Below are 22550 nucleotides of genomic sequence, written 5' to 3'. Positions count from 1 at the left end.
GACATCACACACCCCTGCCGCAAACCTACATTCACTGAGAACCAATCACTTTCCTCTCTTCCTACACGTACACATGCCTTACATCCTCGATAAAAACTTTTCACTGCTTCTAACAACTTGCCTCCCACACCATATATTCTTAATACCTTCCACAGAGCATCTCTATCAACTCTATCATATGCCTTCTCCAGATCCATAAATGCTACATACAAATCTATTTGTTTTTCTAAGTATTTCTCACATACATTCTTCAAAGCAAACACCTGATCCACACATCCTCTACCACTTCTGAAACCACACTGCTCTTCTCCAATCTGATGCTCTGTACATGCCTTCACCCTCTCAATCAATACCCTCCCATATAATTTACCAGGAATACTCAACAAACTTATACCTCTGTAATTTGAGCACTCACTCTTATCCCCTTTGCCTTTGTACAATGGCACTATGCAAGCATTCCGCCAATCCTCAGGCACCTCACCATGAATCATACATACATTAAATAACCTTACCAACCAGTCAACAATACAGTCACCCCCTTTTTTAATAAATTCCACTGCAATACCATCCAAACCTGCTGCTTTGCCGGCTTTCATCTTCCGTAAAGCTTTTACTACCTCTTCTCTATTTACCAAATCATTTTCCCTAACCCTCTCACTTTGCACACCACCTCGACCAAGACACCCCACATCTGCCACTCTATCATCAAACACATTCAACAAACCTTCAAAATACTCACTCCATCTCCTTCTCACATCACCACTACTTGTTATCACCTCCCCATTAGCCCCCTTCACTGAAGTTCCCATTTGCTCTCTTGTCTTACGCACTTTATTTACCTCCTTCCAGAACATCTTTTTATTCTCCCTAAAATGTAATGATACTCTCTCACCCCAACTCTTTTTCACCTCTTGCACCTTTCTCTTGACCTCCTGCCTCTTTCTTTTATACCTCTCCCACTCATTTGCATTTTTTCCCTGCAAAAATCGTTCAAATGCCTCTCTCTTCTCTTTCACTAATAATCTTACTTCTTCATCCCACCACTCACTACCTTTTCTAATCAACCCACCTCCCACGCTTCTCATGCCACAAGCATCTTTTGCGCAAGCCATCACTGCTCCCTAAATACATCCCATTCCTCCCCCACTCCCCTTACCTCCTTTGTTCTCACCTTTTTCCATTCTGTACTCAGTCCCTCCTGGTACTTCCTCACACAAGTCTCCTTCCCAAGCTCACTTACTCTCACCACTCTCTTCACCCCAATGTTCTCTCTTCTTTTCTGAAAACTCCCACAAATCTTCCCCTTCGCTTCCACAAGATAATGATCAGACATCCCTCCAGTTGCACCTCTCAGCACATTAACATCCAAAAGTCTCTCTCTGGCGTCTATCAATTAACACGTAATCCAATAACACTCTCTGGCCATCTCTCCTACTTACATACGTATACTTATGTATATCTCGCTTTTTAAACCGGTATTCCCAATCACCGGTCCTTTTTCAGCACATAAATCTACAAGCTCTTCACCATTTCCATTTACAACACTGAACACTCCATGTATACCAATTATTCCCTCAACTGCCACATTACTCACCTTTGCATTCAAATCACCCATCACTATAACCCGGTCTTGTGCATCAAAACCACTAACACACTCATTCAGCTGCTCCCAAAACATCTTTCTTCTCATGCCCAGGTGCATATGCACCAATAATCACCCATCTCTCTCCATCAACTTTCAATCACATACTCCCACAACTCCTGATTCAGGAGTAGTGCTTCTCCTCTCACTAACCCCTGACTTTACTCCCAAGACATTCCCAAACCACTCTTCCCCTCCCCTCTCGTTTTTTTTTTTTCTTTTCTAATTTTCCAAAAGAAGGAACAGAGAAGTTGGCCAGGTGAGGATATTCCCTCAAAGGCCCAGTCCTCTGTTCTCAACGCTACCTCGCTAACACAGGAAATAGCGAATAGTTTGAAAGAAAAAGATATATATATGTATATATATGTACAGTGGCAAAGGGGATAAGAGTGAGTGCTCAAATTACAGAGGTATAAGTTTGTTGAGTATTCCTGGGAAATTATATGGGAGGGTATTGATTGAGAGGGTGAAGGCATGTACAGAGCATCAGATTGGGGAAGAGCAGTGTGGTTTCAGAAGTGGTAGAGGATGTGTGGATCAGGTGTTTGCTTTGAAGAATGTATGTGAGAAATACTTAGAAAAACAAATGGATTTGTATGTATCATTTATGGATCTGGAGAAGGCATATGATAGAGCTGATAGAGATGCTCTTTGGAAGGTATTAAGAATATATAGTGTGGGAGGCAAGTTGTTAGAAGCAGTGAAAAGTTCTTATCGAAGATGTAAGGCATGTGTGCGTGTAGGAAGAGAGGAAAGTGATTGGTTCTCAGCGAATGTAGGTTTGCGGCAGGGGTGTGTGATGTCTCCATGGTTGTTTAATTTGTTTATGGATGGGGTTGTTAGGGAGGTGAATGCAAGAGTTTTGGAAAGAGGGGCAAGTATGCAGTCTGTTGTGGATGAGAGAGCTTGGGAAGTGAGTCAGGTGTTGTTTGCTGATAATACAGCACTGGTGGCTGATTCATGTGAGAAACTGCAGAAGCTGGTGACTGAGCTTGGTAAAGTGTGTGAAAGAAGAAAGTTAAGAGTAAATGTGAATAAGAGCAAGGTTATTAGGTACAGTAGGGTTAAGGGTCAAGTCAATTGGGAGGCAAGTTTCAATGGAGAAAAACTGGAGGAAGTGAAGTGTTTTAGATATCTGGGAGTGGATTTGGCAGCGGATGGAACCATGGAAGCGGAAGTGAATCATAGGGTGGGGGAGGGGGCAAAAATTCTGGGAGCCTTGAAGAATGTGTGGAAGTCGAGAACATTATCTCGGAAAGCAAAAATGGGTATGTTTGAAGGAATAATGGTCCCAACAATGTTCTATGGTTGCGAGGCATGGGATATGGATAGAGTTGTGCGCAGGAGGGTGGATGTGCTGGAAATGAGATGTTTGAGGACAATATGTGGTGTGAGGTGGTTTGATAGAGTAAGTAATAATAGGGTAAGAGAGATGTGCGGTTATAAAAACAGTGTGGTTGAGAGAGCAGAAGAGGGTGTTTTGAAATGGTTTGGTCACATGGAGAGAATGAGTGAGGAAAGATTGACCAAGAGGATATATGTGTCAGAGGTGGAGGGAACAAGGAGAAGTGGGAGACCAAATTGGAGGTGGAAAGATGGAGTGAAAAAGATTTTGAGTGATCGGGGCCTGAACATGCAGGAGGGTGAAAGGCGTGCGAGGAACAGACTGAATTGGAACGATGTGGTATACCGGGGTCAACGTGCTGTCAATGGATTGAACCAGGGCATGTGAAGCATCTGGGGTAAACCATGGAAAGTTCTGTGGGGCCTGGATGTGGAAAGGGAGCTGTGGTTTCAGTGCATTATTACATGACAGCTAGAGACTGAGTGTGAATGAATGGGGCCTTTGTTGTCTTTTCTTAGTGCTACCTCACACACATGAGGGGGGAGGGGGTTGTTATTTCATGTGTGGCGAGGTGGCGATGGGAATGAATAAAGGCAGACTGTATGAATTATGTACATGTGTATACATGTATATGTCTGTGTGTGTGTATATATATGTATACATTGAGATGTATAGGTGTGTATATTTGCGTGTGTGGACGTGTATGTATATACATGTGTATATGGGTGGGTTGGGCCATTCTTTCATCTGTTTCCTTCCGCTACCTCGCTAACGCGGGAGACAGCGACAAAGCAAAATAAAAAAAATAATATATATATATATATATATATATATATATATATATATATATATATATATATATATATATATTTTTTTCATACTATTTGCCATTTCCCACGATAGCGAGGTAGCGTTAAGAACAGAGGCCTGGGCCTTTGAGGGAATATCCTCACCTGGTCCCCTCCTCTGTTCCTCCCTTTGGAAAATTAAAAAAAGAAAAAAAGAGAGGGGGGATATATATATATATATATATATTATATATATATATATATATATATATATATATATATATATATATATATATATATTATTTATTTTTATATTTTTATTTTGCTTTGTCGCTGTCTCCCGTGTTAGCGAGGTAGCGCAAGGAAACAGATGAAAGAATGGCCCAACCCGCCCACATACACATGTAAATACATACATGTCCACAAACGCACAATATACATACCTATACATCTCAATGTACACATATATATACACACACAGACATATACATATATACACATGTACATAATTCATAGTCTGCCTTTATTTGTTCCCATCGCCACCTCGCCACACATGGAATAACAACCCCCTCCCCCCTCATGTGTGCGAGGTAGCGCTAGGAAAAACACCAAAGGCCCCATTCGTTCACACTCAGTCTCTAGCTGTCATGTAAAAAATGCACCACATCCAGGCCCCACACACTTTGCATGGTTTACCCCAGATGCTTCACATGTCCCTGGTTCAATCCATTGACAGCACGTCGACCCCGGTATACCACATCGTTCCAATTCACTCTATTCCTTGCACGCCTTTCACCCTCCTGCATGTTCAGGCCCCGATCACTCAAAATCTTTTTCACTCCATCTTTCCACCTCCAACTTGGTCTCCCACTTCTCCTCGTTCCCTCCACCTCTGACACATATATCCTCTTGGTCAATCTTTCCCCCCTCATTCTCTCCATGAGACCAAACCATTTCAAAACACCCTCTTCTGCTCTCTCAACCACACTCTTTTTATTTCCACACATCTCTCTCACCCTTACATTACTTACTCGATCAAACCACCTCACATCACATATTGTCCTCAAACATCTCATTTCCAGCACATCCACCCTCCTGCACACAACTCTATCCACAGCCCACGCCTCGCAACCATACAACATTGTTGGAACCACTATTCCTTCAAACATACCCATTTTTGCTTTCCAAGATAATGTTCTCGACTTCCACACATTCTTAAAGGCTCCGAGAATTTTCACCCCCTCCCCCACCCTATGATTCACTTCTGCTTCCATGGTTCCATCCGCTGCCAGATCCACTCCCAGATATCTAAAAACACTTCACTTCCTCCAGCTTTTCTCCATTCAAACTTACCTCCCAATTGACTTGACCCTCAACCCTACTGTACCTAATAACCTTGCTCTTATTCACATTTATTCTTAACTTTCTTCTTTCACACACTATACCAAACTCAGTCACCAGCTTCTGCAGTTTCTTACATGAATCAGCCACCAGCGCTGTATCATCAGCGAACAACAATTGACTCACTTCCCAAGCTCTCTCATCCACAACAGACTGCATACTTGCCCCCCTTTCCAAAACTCTTGCATTCACCTCCCTAACAACCCCATCCATAAACAAATTAAACAACCATGGAGACATCACACACCCCTGCCGCAAACCTACATTCACTGAGAACCAATCACTTTCCTCTCTTCCTACACGTACACATGCCTTACATCCTCGATAAAAACTTTTCACTGCTTCTAACAACTTGCCTCCCACACCATATATTCTTAATACCTTCCACAGAGCATCTCTATCAACTCTATCATATGCCTTCTCCAGATCCATAAATGCTACATACAAATCTATTTGTTTTTCTAAGTATTTCTCACATACATTCTTCAAAGCAAACACCTGATCCACACATCCTCTACCACTTCTGAAACCACACTGCTCTTCTCCAATCTGATGCTCTGTACATGCCTTCACCCTCTCAATCAATACCCTCCCATATAATTTACCAGGAATACTCAACAAACTTATACCTCTGTAATTTGAGCACTCACTCTTATCCCCTTTGCCTTTGTACAATGGCACTATGCAAGCATTCCGCCAATCCTCAGGCACCTCACCATGAATCATACATACATTAAATAACCTTACCAACCAGTCAACAATACAGTCACCCCCTTTTTTAATAAATTCCACTGCAATACCATCCAAACCTGCTGCTTTGCCGGCTTTCATCTTCCGTAAAGCTTTTACTACCTCTTCTCTATTTACCAAATCATTTTCCCTAACCCTCTCACTTTGCACACCACCTCGACCAAGACACCCCACATCTGCCACTCTATCATCAAACACATTCAACAAACCTTCAAAATACTCACTCCATCTCCTTCTCACATCACCACTACTTGTTATCACCTCCCCATTAGCCCCCTTCACTGAAGTTCCCATTTGCTCCCTTGTCTTACGCACTTTATTTACCTCCTTCCAGAACATCTTTTTATTCTCCCTAAAATTTAATGATACTCTCTCACCCCAACTCTTTTTCACCTCTTGCACCTTTCTCTTGACCTCCTGCCTCTTTCTTTTATACCTCTCCCACTCATTTGCATTTTTTCCCTGCAAAAATCGTTCAAATGCCTCTCTCTTCTCTTTCACTAATAATCTTACTTCTTCATCCCACCACTCACTACCTTTTCTAATCAACCCACCTCCCACGCTTCTCATGCCACAAGCATCTTTTGCGCAAGCCATCACTGCTCCCTAAATACATCCCATTCCTCCCCCACTCCCCTTACCTCCTTTGTTCTCACCTTTTTCCATTCTGTACTCAGTCCCTCCTGGTACTTCCTCACACAAGTCTCCTTCCCAAGCTCACTTACTCTCACCACTCTCTTCACCCCAATGTTCTCTCTTCTTTTCTGAAAACTCCCACAAATCTTCCCCTTCGCTTCCACAAGATAATGATCAGACATCCCTCCAGTTGCACCTCTCAGCACATTAACATCCAAAAGTCTCTCTCTGGCGTCTATCAATTAACACGTAATCCAATAACGCTCTCTGGCCATCTCTCCTACTTACATACGTATACTTGTGTATATCTCGCTTTTTAAACCGGTATTCCCAATCACCGGTCCTTTTTCAGCACATAAATCTACAAGCTCTTCACCATTTCCATTTACAACACTGAACACTCCATGTATACCAATTATTCCCTCAACTGCCACATTACTCACCTTTGCATTCAAATCACCCATCACTATAACCCGGTCTTGTGCATCAAAACCACTAACACACTCATTCAGCTGCTCCCAAAACACTTGCCTCTCATGATCTTTCTTCTCATGCCCAGGTGCATATGCACCAATAATCACCCATCTCTCTCCATCAACTTTCAATCACATACTCCCACAACTCCTGATTCAGGAGTAGTGCTTCTCCTCTCACTAACCCCTGACTTTACTCCCAAGACATTCCCAAACCACTCTTCCCCTCCCCTCTCGTTTTTTTTTTTTCTTTTTAATTTTCCAAAAGAAGGAACAGAGAAGTTGGCCAGGTGAGGATATTCCCTCAAAGGCCCAGTCCTCTGTTCTCAACGCTACCTCGCTAACACAGGAAATAGCGAATAGTTTGAAAGAAAAAGATATATATATGTATATATATGTACAGTGGCAAAGGGGATAAGAGTGAGTGCTCAAATTACAGAGGTATAAGTTTGTTGAGTATTCCTGGGAAATTATATGGGAGGGTATTGATTGAGAGGGTGAAGGCATGTACAGAGCATCAGATTGGGGAAGAGCAGTGTGGTTTCAGAAGTGGTAGAGGATGTGTGGATCAGGTGTTTGCTTTGAAGAATGTATGTGAGAAATACTTAGAAAAACAAATGGATTTGTATGTATCATTTATGGATCTGGAGAAGGCATATGATAGAGCTGATAGAGATGCTCTTTGGAAGGTATTAAGAATATATAGTGTGGGAGGCAAGTTGTTAGAATCAGTGAAAAGTTCTTATCGAAGATGTAAGGCATGTGTACGTGTAGGAAGAGAGGAAAGTGATTGGTTCTCAGCGAATGTAGGTTTGCGGCAGGGGTGTGTGATGTCTCCATGGTTGTTTAATTTGTTTATGGATGGGGTTGTTAGGGAGGTGAATGCAAGAGTTTTGGAAAGAGGGGCAAGTATGCAGTCTGTTGTGGATGAGAGAGCTTGGGAAGTGAGTCAGGTGTTGTTCGCTGATAATACAGCACTGGTGGCTGATTCATGTGAGAAACTGCAGAAGCTGGTGACTGAGCTTGGTAAAGTGTGTGAAAGAAGAAAGTTAAGAGTAAATGTGAATAAGAGCAAGGTTATTAGGTACAGTAGGGTTAAGGGTCAAGTCAATTGGGAGGCAAGTTTCAATGGAGAAAAACTGGAGGAAGTGAAGTGTTTTAGATATCTGGGAGTGGATTTGGCAGCGGATGGAACCATGGAAGCGGAAGTGAATCATAGGGTGGGGGAGGGGGCAAAAATTCTGGGAGCCTTGAAGAATGTGTGGAAGTCGAGAACATTATCTCGGAAAGCAAAAATGGGTATGTTTGAAGGAATAATGGTCCCAACAATGTTCTATGGTTGCGAGGCATGGGATATGGATAGAGTTGTGCGCAGGAGGGTGGATGTGCTGGAAATGAGATGTTTGAGGACAATATGTGGTGTGAGGTGGTTTGATAGAGTAAGTAATAATAGGGTAAGAGAGATGTGCGGTTATAAAAACAGTGTGGTTGAGAGAGCAGAAGAGGGTGTTTTGAAATGGTTTGGTCACATGGAGAGAATGAGTGAGGAAAGATTGACCAAGAGGATATATGTGTCAGAGGTGGAGGGAACAAGGAGAAGTGGGAGACCAAATTGGAGGTGGAAAGATGGAGTGAAAAAGATTTTGAGTGATCGGGGCCTGAACATGCAGGAGGGTGAAAGGCGTGCGAGGAATAGAGTGAATTGGAACAATGTGGTATACCGGGGTCGACGTGCTGTCAATGGATTGATCCAGGGTATGTGAAGCGTCTGGGGTAAACCATGGAAAGTTCTGTGGGTCCTGGATGTGGAAAGGGAGCTGTAGTTTCGGTGCATTATTACATGACAGCTAGAGACTGAGTGTGAGCGAATGGGGCCTTTGTTGTCTTTTCCTAGCGCTACCTCGCACACATGAGGGGGGAGGGGGTTGTTATTCCATGTGTGGCGGGGTGGCGATGGGAATAAATAAAGGCAGACAGTATGAATTATGTACATGTGTATATATGTATATGTCTGTGTGTGTATATATATGTGTACATTGGGATGTATAGGTATGTATATTTGCGTGTGTGGACGTGTATGTATACACATGTGTATGTAGGTGGGTTGGGCCATTTCTTTCGTCTGTTTCCTTGCGCTACCTCATTAACGCGGGAGACAGCGACAAAGCAAAATAAATATATAAATGAATAACATATATATGTGTATGTGTGTGTGTGTGTGTGTGGATGTGTCTTTTTTTTATCTGTTTCCTGGTGCTAACATGGGAAACAGCAATCACGTATGAAAAAAATATTTGTTAACAAATTATTTTATAGTGTTGAATTAAGGAATGAGAGAATGAGCAGTTCAAGGTGGGAGGCTACTGGAGATTAAGAATGTTGATGACATGACTGTTGGTTGCCATTAGAAGTCATGAAGCTCATTACATGGACTACTGATCAATAAGTGAATCACTTTTCATATTTTCAGTACCACTCACTTCTCAAAACTTTTTGACCAACTTTTTTTTGTTGCCTAGTTATTGTATAGCATGGTAATGAGAGAATAATCAAAGTTTTTTAAGTGTGTGATGTAAATCAGTATTAGCACAGAAATCAGGCTGGCATGATGTGAATTGAATCTGCTCGAGTACCACATCCCTAGGGTAGCTTGATTATGGTTTTCTTCATGCAAGGACTTGAAAATACTTGGATTATATTGTGATATGATGCATAACCTCATTTACCATGTAATAGGAAGTTTGACAAAAACAAATTTGATATGCACACCACTTTTTACCTCGCTGACGCGGGAAATGGCGAATAGTATGAAAAAAAAAAAAAACCTATTCATCCTATTCATCTATATATCTGACACCTGTTCTCACCTGGAACTCCCTCAAGGGGGTGGCCAAGACAATAGAGTCTCCATAACTAGTGAATTCCACTGCTGCCTCTTATCCTTTAGTGCCTCACTCTTAACAGACCACAGGCAGAGGGCAACTCTAGAGCAGTGTTCTCAAAGACTCCTACCTGATGTCCCTACTGACTGCATCTACCTAATGCTCCTGCATGATGTTCCTACTGACTACTTCTACTTAATATTTCTACCTAATGCTTCTACCCATTATTCCTACCATTTTGCCACAAGGTAGGGCTAGCTAAACTAATCACTGCAGGAAAATTCTGAGTTACGAAGAATAAGCAATGGGAGTTCAGTGTTGTCAAAATTTATGTATGACAAGAAGAGATTGTATGTTAGTGGACAAAATGCAAGTAGTCCACAGGAGGGTGAGACACAAAGAAAAGACAGCTACCTGGGTAAAAGAAGTCACTAATCCTTCCAATGCCCAATCAGGTGGTACTGGTAATATACCTCCCTAGTCGTTGGCTGCCTACCATATTGTTGATACTACTGTTCCTTCAAACACACTCATTTCTGCTCTCCCACAGAATGTTTTCTCTTTTCACACATTCTTTTGTACTCCCAGACCCCCCCCAACCCACCCAAGATTCACTCCTAATTCCATGGTTCCATTTGCTGCCATGTCCACTCCCTCCTATCTATTAATCTATATCTCTGGTTCCTTTTCCCAACTGGAATTCCCTTAAAGGGATAGCCACAGCAACAGAGTCAACTCCCAGATATCTAAAACACTTCACCTCCTTCAACTCTTCTCTATTCAGACTTACACCCCAACTAATTTGTCCCTCAACCCCACTGAACCTTTGCTTTTATTCACATTCATTCTCAACTTTCTCCTTTCACACACTCTTCCAAGCTCAGTCACCAACTTCCTCATTTTCTTACTTGAATCAGTCACCAAATGATAACTGACTCACTTCCCAGGCCCTCTCTTCCCCAACAGACTGCATACCCTCCCCTCTCTCCAAGGCTCCCATATCCACCTCCATCACCATCCCATCCAAAAACAAACCAAACAACCACGGTGACATCACACACCCCTGCCACAGACCAACCTTCACCTGAAGCCACTCTCTCTCCCTTCTTCCTATGAGTAAACATGCCTCACACCCTTGATAAAAACTTCTCACTTCTTCCAGCAGTTTACCACCAACACTGTATATTCACAAGGCCTTCCACAAAGCATCTCTATCAACCCTATCATATGCCCTCTCTAAATCCATTAATGCCACATACAAACCCATCTGTTTCTCTAAATACCTCTCTCACACATTCTTCAAAGCAAACACCTGATCCATGCACCCTCTACCACTTCTGAAACAACACTGCTCCACCCTCTTAATCAACAACCTCCCATACAACCTAGCATATATACTTAACAAACTTACAGCTCTGGAGTTTGAACACTCACCTTTATTGCCCTTGCCTTTATACAATGGCACTATACATGCATTCTGCCAATCCTTAGGCACCTCATCATGATCCATACATACACTGAATATCCTTATCAACCAATCAACAACACAGTTATCCCCTTCCTTAATAAATTCAATAGCAATATCAACTACTTCAGCTACCTTGCCATATTTCATCTTATGCATGGCTTCCATCAACTCTTCTTCCTTCACCAAACCACTCTTCACTTTGCATATCACCCAGATGAAAACATCCCACATCTGCCATATTATCATCAAACACATCAAGCAATACTTATTTTCCAGTATGATTATAAAAACCTCGTGATAAAGATGATTATCCAGCATGAACAAGATGCTGAAGGTGCCAGATTAACAAAAGTTACCTGCACAAGTCAATATGTAATCTTAACTCTTTCTTAAGATTTTCTTTTATTATTTTATATCTATTTTGCTTTGTCGCTGTCTCCCGCGTTAGCGAGGTAGTGCAAGGAAACAGACGAAAGAATGGTCCAACCAACCCACAAACACATGTATATACATACACGTCCACACCCGCAAATATATATACCTATACATCTCAATGTATACATATATATACCCATACAGACATATACATATATACCCATGTACATAATTCATAGTCTGCCTTTATTCATTCCCATTGCCAACCCGCCACACATGGAATAACAACCCCCTCCCTCCTCATGTGTGCGGGGTACCGCTAGGAAAAGACAACAAAGGCCCCATTCGTTCACACTCAGTCTCTAGCTGTCATGTAATGATGCACTGAAACCACAGCTCCCTTTCCACATCCAGGCCCCACAGAAGTTTCCATGGTTTACCCCAGACGCTTCACATGCCCTTGTTCAATCCATTATCAGCACGTCAACCCCGGTATACCACATCGTTCCAATTCACTCTATTCCTTGCATGCCTTTCACCCTCCTGCATATTCAGGCCCCGATCACTCAAAATCTTTTTCACTCCATCTTTCCACCTCAAATTGGGTCTCCCACTTCTTCTCGTTCCCTCCACCTCTGACACATATATCCTCTTGGTCAATCTTTCCTCACTCATTCTCTCCATGTGACCAAACCATTTCAAAACACCCTCTTCTGCTCTATCAACCACACTCATTTTATTGCCACACATCTCTCTTACCCTATTATTACTTACTCAATCAAACCACCTCACATCACATATTGTCCTCAAACATCTCATTTCCAGCACATCCATCCTCCTGTGCACAACTCTATCCATAGCCCACGCCTCGCAACCATACAACATTGTTGGAACCACTATTCCTTCAAACATACCCATTTTTGCTTTCCGAGATAATGTTTCTCGACTTCCACACATTCTTCAAGGCTCCCAGAACTTTCGCCCCCTCCCCCACTCTATGATTCACTGCCACTTCCATGGTTCCATCCGCTGCCAAATCCACTCCCAGATATCTAAAACACTTTACTTCCTCCAGTTTTTCTCCATTCAAATTTACCTCCCAATTGACTTGACCCTCAACCCTACTGTACCTAATAACCTTACTCTTATTCATATTTACTCTCAACTTTCTTCTTTCAGACACACTTTACCAAACTCGGTCACCAGCTTCTGCAGTTTCTCACATGAATCAGCCACCAGCGCTGTATCATCAGCGAACAACAACTGACTCACTTCCCAAGCTCTCTCATCCACAACAGACTGCATACTTGCCCCTCTTTCTAAAACTCTTGCATTCACCTCCCTAACAACCCCATCCATAAACAAATTAAACAACCATGGAGACATCATAAAACCCCTGCCGCAAACCTACATTCACTGAGAAGCAATCACTTTCCTCTCTTCCTACACGTACACATGCCTTACATCCTCGATAAAAACTTTTCACTGCTTCTAACAACTTGCCTCCCACTCCTTATATCCTTAATACCTTCCACAGAGCATCTCTATCAACTCTATCATAAGCCTTCTCCAGATCCATAAATGCTACATACAAATCCATTTGCTTTTTTAAGTATTTCTCACATATATTCTTGAAAGCAAACACCTGATCCACACATCCTCTACCACTTCTGAAACCACACTGCTCTTCCCCAATCTGATGCTCTGTACATGCCTTCACCCTCTCAATCAATACCCTCCCATATAATTTCCCAGGAATACTCAACAAACTTATACCTCTGTAATTTGAGCACTCACTCTTATCCCCTTTGCCTTTGTACAATGGCACTATGCAAGCATTCCGCCAATCCTCAGGCACCTCACCATGAATCATACATACATTAAATAACCTTACCAACCGGTCAACAATACAGTCACCCCCTTTTTTAATAAATTCCACTGCAATACCATCCAAACCCGCTGCCTTGCCGGCTTTCATCTTCAGCAAAGCTTTTACTTCCTCTTCTCTGTTTACCAAATCATTTTCCCTAACCTTCTCACTTTGCACACCACCTCGACCAAAACACCCTATATCTGCCACTCTATCATCAAACACATTCAACAAACCTTCAAAATACTCACTCCATCTCCTTCTCACATCACCACTACTTGTTATCACCTTCCCATTAGCCCCCTTCACTGAAGTTTCCATTTGTTCCCTTGTCTTACGCACCTTATTTACCTCCTTCCAAAACATCTTTTTATTCTACCTAAAATTTAATGATACTCTCTCTTATATTACATATATACAAGTACACAACCACATAACTAATAAACTTTCCAATTCTCCTCAGCAACTTGAATGGTCGGTATTTACATGGACCAGTGCCAGTTGATCACCAATATACTGGTGTTTACTGGTATGACTTCCGAGGTCCCCAGTACTCACTCTGGAAGTCTAGTATGATGATTCGTCGGGGAGGCAACGTTGGAGAACCCATCTTCAAAGATTTTGAAGATGTGCAAAACACGGAAGTAACACCAAGGTACAGAACTTTTGCACAGTTATATCTATAATTGCATCACATCTTAAAAGTAATTAAAAAATACCAAATTATGTTCAATTAGACATGCATATAATTTTTTCTGTTTCATAATTAGTTATACAGTTTAGGAAGATAAAAATGTAGGCATCTGACTCACCAAGATTCTTCAATGAATAAAAAAAATCATAACCAAAACTTATAAATACTGCCTTCCTAGGTCAATCAACGAAAACCAGCGAGAGATAACAACAAGCACATCTACAGCTCGCAACTTCAATCCAGACCATGATCCTTATGTCGTCTATGAAAGTCCACATCATTCATAGGTTAAAATGATACCTCACAAGCCTTAAGCTATTATGTTACTGTAGTTCAAGATTCTTCATGTCTCACCACAGTATCAAAATTTTGGATGGATATTCTTTTAAAACCAATAAAATAATGCAAAACTAATGTAAAAAATGCCATAAGTGACAAAAATAAGCTGTAAACATTGATCATGAATTACAAGAAGTCCATACATCATCATTCATTCCTAAAGCAGTCAACTCTTATTGATCCTCTAAAAAAAATCATTCTTTTAAAAACATCACTCATCACAAGTATGCCTACATCAGTGACAGCTTGAAAATGTGTGTGTTTTATTATTTCTATATGTAACCATAGGATTCCTTTCACTGGGTTCCTGCAGCTTCATGGCTGCACCACAATCAGAAGCACAAAAACGACAGACATCTTTGGAGTAAGAAGTTCTCCAGAAAACCCATACTTCCTTTTATCAACCAATGATGATTCAGCATTACTAAAGGTGACTTCTTCACATGCAGTGTAACTAAAAGCATGCAGAGTCTCCTTTCATCAACCAATGATGATTCAGCATTACTAAAGGTGACTTCTTCACATACAGTGTAACTAAAAGCATGCACAGTCCAAAACAAATTGTGTGTAGGAACAGAGTTTATATAGTATACTCTATATATACTATACTATGCATCTACATAGAGTTTCCTAGGAAGTCATTCTTTCCCCAACCCTCTTCAATCTCTTCCTAAAAAACCTCCATTCACCCTCTAAACCCTCAACATGAAAGCCCTCTCATATGTAGATGTCCTCACAATTACACCACAGCATCCTGACCTAAACCATGCAACAACAAATGTGCAGCACTATATCCTATAACTGAAAAACTAGTTTGCTCAAAATGATATGTCTGCATCCCCAGACAAATCCACAATTACCCTCTTAACTTTTGACAGACATGAACTCAATCTGCACCTTCCTATAATCTTGAATGATCAAATAATCCTACCCAACAAAATTCCAGCCATACTAGGTATCACATATGACTTACGTGCGACATTCACTCCTTGCATCACAATCATCATAAAGGCCAGAGAAAAATCAAATACTCACACAACACTTCCTGGCACCATCCTCAGACAAGGAAAATAATCCCTAATTATCATCTCCAAGCAATTTATCTGCTCCATCCTAAACTACATCTCATCTGCCTGGTCATCAACCCTTTCATAAACAAACATGACAAAACTTCACTAAACAGAGCACTAAGAACAATTACTCTTTGCCTAACAACAACAAACATTCACACTGCACAACAAAGTAATAATACTACCAATGTTATCCTATCTCAGCATGTTTAACATCTAAATTCTTTGCAAGAAAACTAGACCCGCTCTTACCCAGGCCATTCAACCACCAGCCCCTGAGCAGATATAAAAAGTCACTCTTAACTCGCACTTCAGCAGCCTGCACTTATAGATTCTCCTTCCCCCTAGAAACACAAAACTGACAAAACATACTGACTTCAAAGTCTTGTAAAAGCACTAAAAAGCTGCCCCCATATCTCCATCTAATCTTCAACTCTACTCCACCAGGCACACCCATCTGTACACATACATGTCAATTGTCCTGCTTTCCCCCAGAAAGTCAGACTAATAACATCACGAAATTCTTGACTTGTGGTCCCTTATAGTGGACATAACTAGCTTCCTGCATGCTGCAGAAGTGCCATCAGAAGTCCTAAGAAAGGAAGGTAGGGTAAATCAAGTGTGTGCATCTATCTATCTATCTATACCTCTGACACCCGTTCCTTCTAGGAACTCCCGTCAAGGGGTGGCCACGGCAAAAGTCTCCACTTACCCCTGTCCCTACATGCCTCCCTCGTATACATCATCCACACATTCTTCCTCTGTTTCTCTCCCTCCAGTATTCCTCCACCCTATTTGCCCATGTCACATGTGGTCTCTCACTCACACCAACCCCTTTCATTGTACTATCTAACACTGTCTTTGTAGATTTTAGTCTTGCATTTTTTCCAAATGCCCAAACCACCACAAAGTATTACATTTCACCCAATCAACCATTCCACAATTCATACCCTTTGCATCCCTTGCAATACCATATCTCTCATATACCCTTTCATTTCTTTCTTCATTCCATCTAGTGACACCACATGCTTCACTCAAATAACTCATTTCCACAGCCTGGATTCTTGACCTCTGTGCCTCATTCCACATCCATGTTTCAGCTGCACAGGTCAAGGCTGGGGGATTACAGTCCTATAATCCTCTCTTCTTTTCTATTTACTGTTATCTTCCTGTTGGGGTCCTCAAGAGCTTAGGAAGTCAGCTGCATTTGATGAACAGGAGCACAGGTCACAGAATGTGATGATGATGTATGTGCATCCATGGGGTACACACAAAGCAACTGAGGAGAAAGTGTGGAAGTTGCATCTTGTGCATGACAGATCATGATATATGCTAAACTTTGCCAAACTATTACCTTTAACATCAAAGAGATGAGTGGCATACAGAATGCACATACACACATATCTGGGAAGCAGTTTCAGATGGGTGTTTGGAGGGTTACTGTTTAACCATTTTAGTGCAATGGGTATCAGTTTACCTTTTACATAGTAGTGTGCTAGTGGGGTTAGTCTAAACATGTAATTTTCTGCAACAGGTTGTATTCTGTGCACAGTGTATGCTCTGTCACCTGGCCATAGATGGCAATCCAAACAAAGGAAGAGTCACTGAAACTACCTAAAAGACTTAGTAACCTGTTAGTGATCATACTGGGCAGTTGCATGCATTCTCTTGGGATTCACCACATCTATAGTGCTCAATATTGCCTGTAGTACTCAATCCATCCACATTCAGGATCAGCCAATCTGATATAAAATGAGTTTTCCTGGATTGGGAATGTTTAACTTTTAATTCACTATGAAGTAGTGATTTTGATTGTTCTTTGTGCACCTGATCATGAAAATATAAAAGTTAAGAATATTTTGCATACTTAAAACTGACCAATATGGTGTATACTGAGTTTTACTGGGCAAATATTGATTGTTCTCGGGATATTCCTATGTAACGTTATCGGCAACTTTGCTGATATATCATTATATATATGCATTATATATATATCATTATATATATATATAGGCAAGTTGTTAGAAGCAGTGAAAAGTTTTTATCGAGGATGTAAGGCATGTGTACGTGTAGGAAGAGAGGAAAGTGATTGGTTCTCAGTGAATGTAGGTTTGCGGCAGGGGTGTGTGATGTCTCCATGGTTGTTTAATTTGTTTATGGATGGGGTTGTTAGGGAGGTAAATGCAAGTCCTGGAAAGAGGGGCAAGTATGAAGTCTGTTGGGGATGAGAGAGCTTGGGAAGTGAGTCAGTTGTTGTTCGTTGATGATACAGCGCTGGTGGCTGATTCATGTGAGAAACTGCAGAAGCTGGTGACTGAGTTTGGTAAAGTGTGTGGAAGAAGAAAGTTAAGAGTAAATGTGAATAAGAGCAAGGTTATTAGGTACAGTAGGGTTGAGGGTCAAGTCAATTGGGAGGTGAGTTTGAATGGAGAAAAACTGGAGGAAGTGAAGTGTTTTAGATATCTGGGAGTGGATCTGTCAGCGGATGGAACCATGGAAGCGGAAGTGGATCATAGGGTGGGGGAGGGGGCGAAAATTTTGGGAGCCTTGAAAAATGTGTGGAAGTCGAGAACATTATCTCGGAAAGCAAAAATGGGTATGTTTGAAGGAATAGTGGTTCCAACAATGTTGTATGGTTGCGAGGCGTGGGCTATGGATAGAGTTGTGCGCAGGAGGATGGATGTGCTGGAAATGAGATGTTTGAGGACAATGTGTGGTGTGAGGTGGTTTGATCGAGTAAGTAACGTAAGGGTAAGAGAGATGTGTGGAAATAAAAAGAGCGTGGTTGAGAGCAGAAGAGGGTGTTTTGAAATGGTTTGGGCACATGGAGAGAATGAGTGAGGAAAGATTGACCAAGAGGATATATGTGTCGGAGGTGGAGGGAACGAGGAGAAGAGGGAGACCAAATTGGAGGTGGAAAGATGGAGTGAAAAAGATTTTGTGTGATCGGGGCCTGAACATGCAGGAGGGTGAAAGGAGGGCAAGGAATAGAGTGAATTGGAGCGATGTGGTATACAGGGGTTGACATGCTGTCAGTGGATTGAATCAAGGCATGTGAAGCGTCTGGGGTAAACCATGGAAAGCTGTGTAGGTATGTATATTTGCGTGTGTGGACGTGTGTATGTACATGTGTATGGGGGGGGGGGTTGGGCCATTTCTTTCGTCTGTTTCCTTGCGCTACCTCGCAAACGCGGGAGACAGCGACAAAGTATAAAAAAAAAAAAAAAAAAATATATGCTACCAATACTTTCTATACATAATGAAAAATTATGATAGAATACAATATGATATTGAAAATTTTAGTAAAATCAATTCAATTATTTTGTGATAAGCTGAATTTTTTATAATGTTATTCATAAAACTATATGACAACTGATATCATCAATGTATCATTGCTCTTACAAAACAAGATGGTAAGTCTTAGGTAAATTTCTAAGAACAATGAAATGATTTTTTGTGTTACTAGTTTCTTTACACATTCTTATTAATGTTCACATTCTTATAGAATATAAGATATTATATTTAAAACAATTAAAAAAATTAAATGAGTTTTGAGTTATTTACCTTTATTTCCATGCATGACTTCTGAGTTTCTGTGCCTTTATGAATTTTATTCAATTTTTTGTTCATAAATGCCTGAGGAACCCTTTCTAAGAAAGGACTCTGGTGCTACACAGGACTTCCTTTCCAGAGGCTCCTACTATGTCCAGTGGCAGGGAAATGATGAACTCTAGAGTAAAAAGTTCTATTTCGAGACTTTACTCATAAAGATACAGCCTTGCCAAAGGTTATTTTTTACTCACAGTGTACCATGCAGATGGAGTTTAGTAACATCATTTTATGAATTAATGTACCACATCATGCTCAATATTTTTGACCGCATATCATCAAAATTCAGTATCTTTGTAATCATTCTCTTTTCTTCACTGTTTTGCACTGTTTCCTGTGTAACAAGATAATGCCATGAACAGTTGAAGAATGGCCAAATTTGCTCAAATCCACCCTTTGGCTGTCATGTATAATGCAATGAAACCATGGCCCCCCCCTATACACACCCATGCTCTACAGACTTTTCCATGATTCCCTTGAATGTTTCATATGCCTTGGTTCAGCCCACTGACAGCATGTTGCTCCCCTAAACCACTTCGCTCCATTTTGTTCTACCACATACACACCTCACATCCACCTGATTGTTTAATCCCCAGTCACCCATAAAATCTTTCACCCCATACTTCCTGATCCAAATTAATCTCCCACCTCTGAATGGTGGAGGAAAGCCTGCACCCATACAAGTCATAGGAAGCTCCAAATCAATTTCCCACCGTTTCACCAGTTGATGGTCCTCGGTTCAAATCTTAAGCACCAGTGGTGCTCTGAACCCATCAATTTCATTTGTTTCAGTATATGCTGTTATAGAAATTTTACTGTGGTCCTTGTGGAATGTATATGGAACTTCCTACGACTCATATGGGTGCAGGCCTCCCTCCATCCTTACAGTTCACATGATGTTACAAGAGATCTCATTGGATCATTTGTTAATTTGCCATGGATAGCTCTTGTCACCATGTAATCAAGTAGATAGCATACTGACTTGCCATGCAGTGGTCCCAATTTCAAATCCTCTGCACCAAGTGGCAAATTCTTTCATTTACTTCATCTGTTTTATTACACACTGAGATATAAATTTTACTATGGTGAACGGGGAAGTGATTAGGAGCTTCCTATGACTTGTGTGGGTACAGGCTTTCCTTTGCCCTTAAAGTCACATAATGTGATGGGGAATCTCACTGGACCACAGGATGGTCAGACATGGAAAGGTTTTTTTTCACCTCATTGTCAAATGAATAACAATTACCTACAATGCAATGATCTTGGATTCAAATCCTTGGCTCCCAGTCGTAGACTTTTTCATTTATTTCATGTGCTACAGAGAAACTCTTGGATGTGAATGTGCTCAGAGGGAAAGCAGGTGAGATGTAAGATCATTACCTGATGGAGGCAAGGATGAAGATTTGCATGGGTTTTTGGAAAAGAGTAAATGATATGAAAGAGAATAGGGAAATGAAAGTGATTAGGTTTGGAAAAGAGACTTGTGTGAAGAAATACCATGAAAGATTAAATGAAAAATAGCAAAAGGTGAGAGTAAATGAACCAAGGGAAGTTGGTGATGAATGAGAGGTTCTTAGGGAAGCAGTGTTCCATTTGCAAGGAAAATGTGTGGCATGCAGAAGATGGGAGGTGAGAAGGGGAGAAAGGGTAGCGAGTGATATAATGAAAAAAAGTTGCTGGGAAAGAGTGCAAATGACTGAGAGATGTACAAGACATAGCAGCAAGAAGTCAAGAGTAAGGTGTACAGATTGAAAAAGCAGGTAAATGAGAGTTCTGGTGAGCAAGTATCAATAAACTTCAGGGAAAATAAGATGTTATGGAAGGAGAGTGAGTAGTTTCAGCTGAATGAGGGTATGGACCAGGGATGTGTGATGTCACTGTGGCCACATGATTTGTTTACAGACAGGGTGGTGAGGGAGGTAAATGCAAGGATTTTAGGAAAAGGGGTGAGATGCAGCTTGATGGGGATGGGGAGGGGGGGAGGGGCTGAGATGTGAGTCACCTGTTGTTTGCTGATGACAGCACTGGGGGTAGATTTGTGTTAGAGTAAAAGTTTGAGTCTGAGTTTGGAAGAGCATGACAGGAATGAGAAAGTTGAGAGTAAATGTGAATAAAAAACAAGGGTATCAGGTTAAGCAATACAAAGGGACTGGTTTGTTGGCTTGTGACTCTAGATGGATAAAAACCATTAGGAAGTGGAGTATTTTAGATTCCTGGGAGTGGAACCAAAGAGGTGAACATGAGATACAGGGTGGTAAGTGATAGGGTAAAAGATCTGGGAACATTTAGAAAAGTGTGGATAGAGATGTTGTCAGGGAAGATGAAAATGGGTATGTGAGTACTTTTGAAGGTATAAGAGTCCAAGTGATGTATGGATGTGAGGCATGGCCTACAGATGAGAATAAGCTGATGAAAGTGGATGCATTGGAAATTATATGTCCGAGGATGTGAGTAAACGAGGGCTTTCTTTGTCCGTTCCTGGGATTACCTCTCTAACAAAGAAAGTGTTGAACATGTGTGAAAGGAAAATATATATATATATATATATATATATATATATATATATATATATATATATATATGTACTTACATCTAAAACGGGAACAGAAGAAGGAGTCACGCAGGGAGTGCTCATCGTCCTCGAAGGTTCAGATTGGGGTGTCTAAATGTGTGTGGATGTAACCAAGATGAGAAAAAAGGAGAGATACGTAGTATGTTTGAGGGAAAGAACATGGATGTTTTGGCTTTGAGTGAAATGAAGCTTAAGGGTGAAGGGGAAGAGTGGTTTAGGAATGTCTTGGGAGTGAAACCTGGGGTTAGTGAGAGGAAAAGAGCAAGGGAAGGAGTAGCACTACTCCTGAAACAGGAGTTGTTGGAGTATATGATAGAGTGTAAGAAAATAAACTCTAGATTGATATGGGAAAAACTGAAAGTGGGTGGAGGGAGATGAGTGATTATTGGTGCCTCTGCACCTGGGCATGAGAAGAAAGATCATGAGAGTCAAGTGTTTTGTGAGCACCTGAGTGAGTGTCTTAGTAGTTTTGATGCACGAGACTGGGTTATAGTGATGGATGATTTGAATGCAAAGGTGAGAAATGTGGCAGTTGAGGGCATAATTGGTGTACATGGGGTGTTTAGAGTTGTAAATGAAAATGGTGAAGAGCTTGTAGATTTGTGTGCTGAAAAAGGACTGGTGATAGGAAATACA

The 22550-nt window shown here is 41.2% G+C and overlaps 1 protein-coding gene across 2 annotated transcripts in view; it reads left to right on the top strand.

Annotated features, from left to right (window-relative positions):
• LOC139755962 (uncharacterized) overlaps positions 1 to 19281 on the top strand; it is a 223175-nt gene extending 203894 nt beyond the window's left edge. For both annotated transcript variants that reach the window (XM_071674798.1, XM_071674799.1), the window contains exons 11-12: positions 14094 to 14285; positions 14503 to 19281. In XM_071674798.1, the coding sequence (XP_071530899.1) occupies positions 14094 to 14285; positions 14503 to 14611 (301 nt within the window). In that variant the 3' untranslated portion in view covers positions 14612 to 19281. The remainder of the gene's footprint in view (positions 1 to 14093; positions 14286 to 14502) is intronic.
• Positions 19282 to 22550: the final 3269 nt, after the last annotated feature.

This window comes from Panulirus ornatus, chromosome 20 (assembly GCF_036320965.1).
Source record: "Panulirus ornatus isolate Po-2019 chromosome 20, ASM3632096v1, whole genome shotgun sequence".
Lineage (NCBI taxonomy): Eukaryota > Metazoa > Arthropoda > Malacostraca > Decapoda > Palinuridae > Panulirus > Panulirus ornatus.
This window is presented reverse-complemented; position numbering and strand designations above follow the sequence as displayed.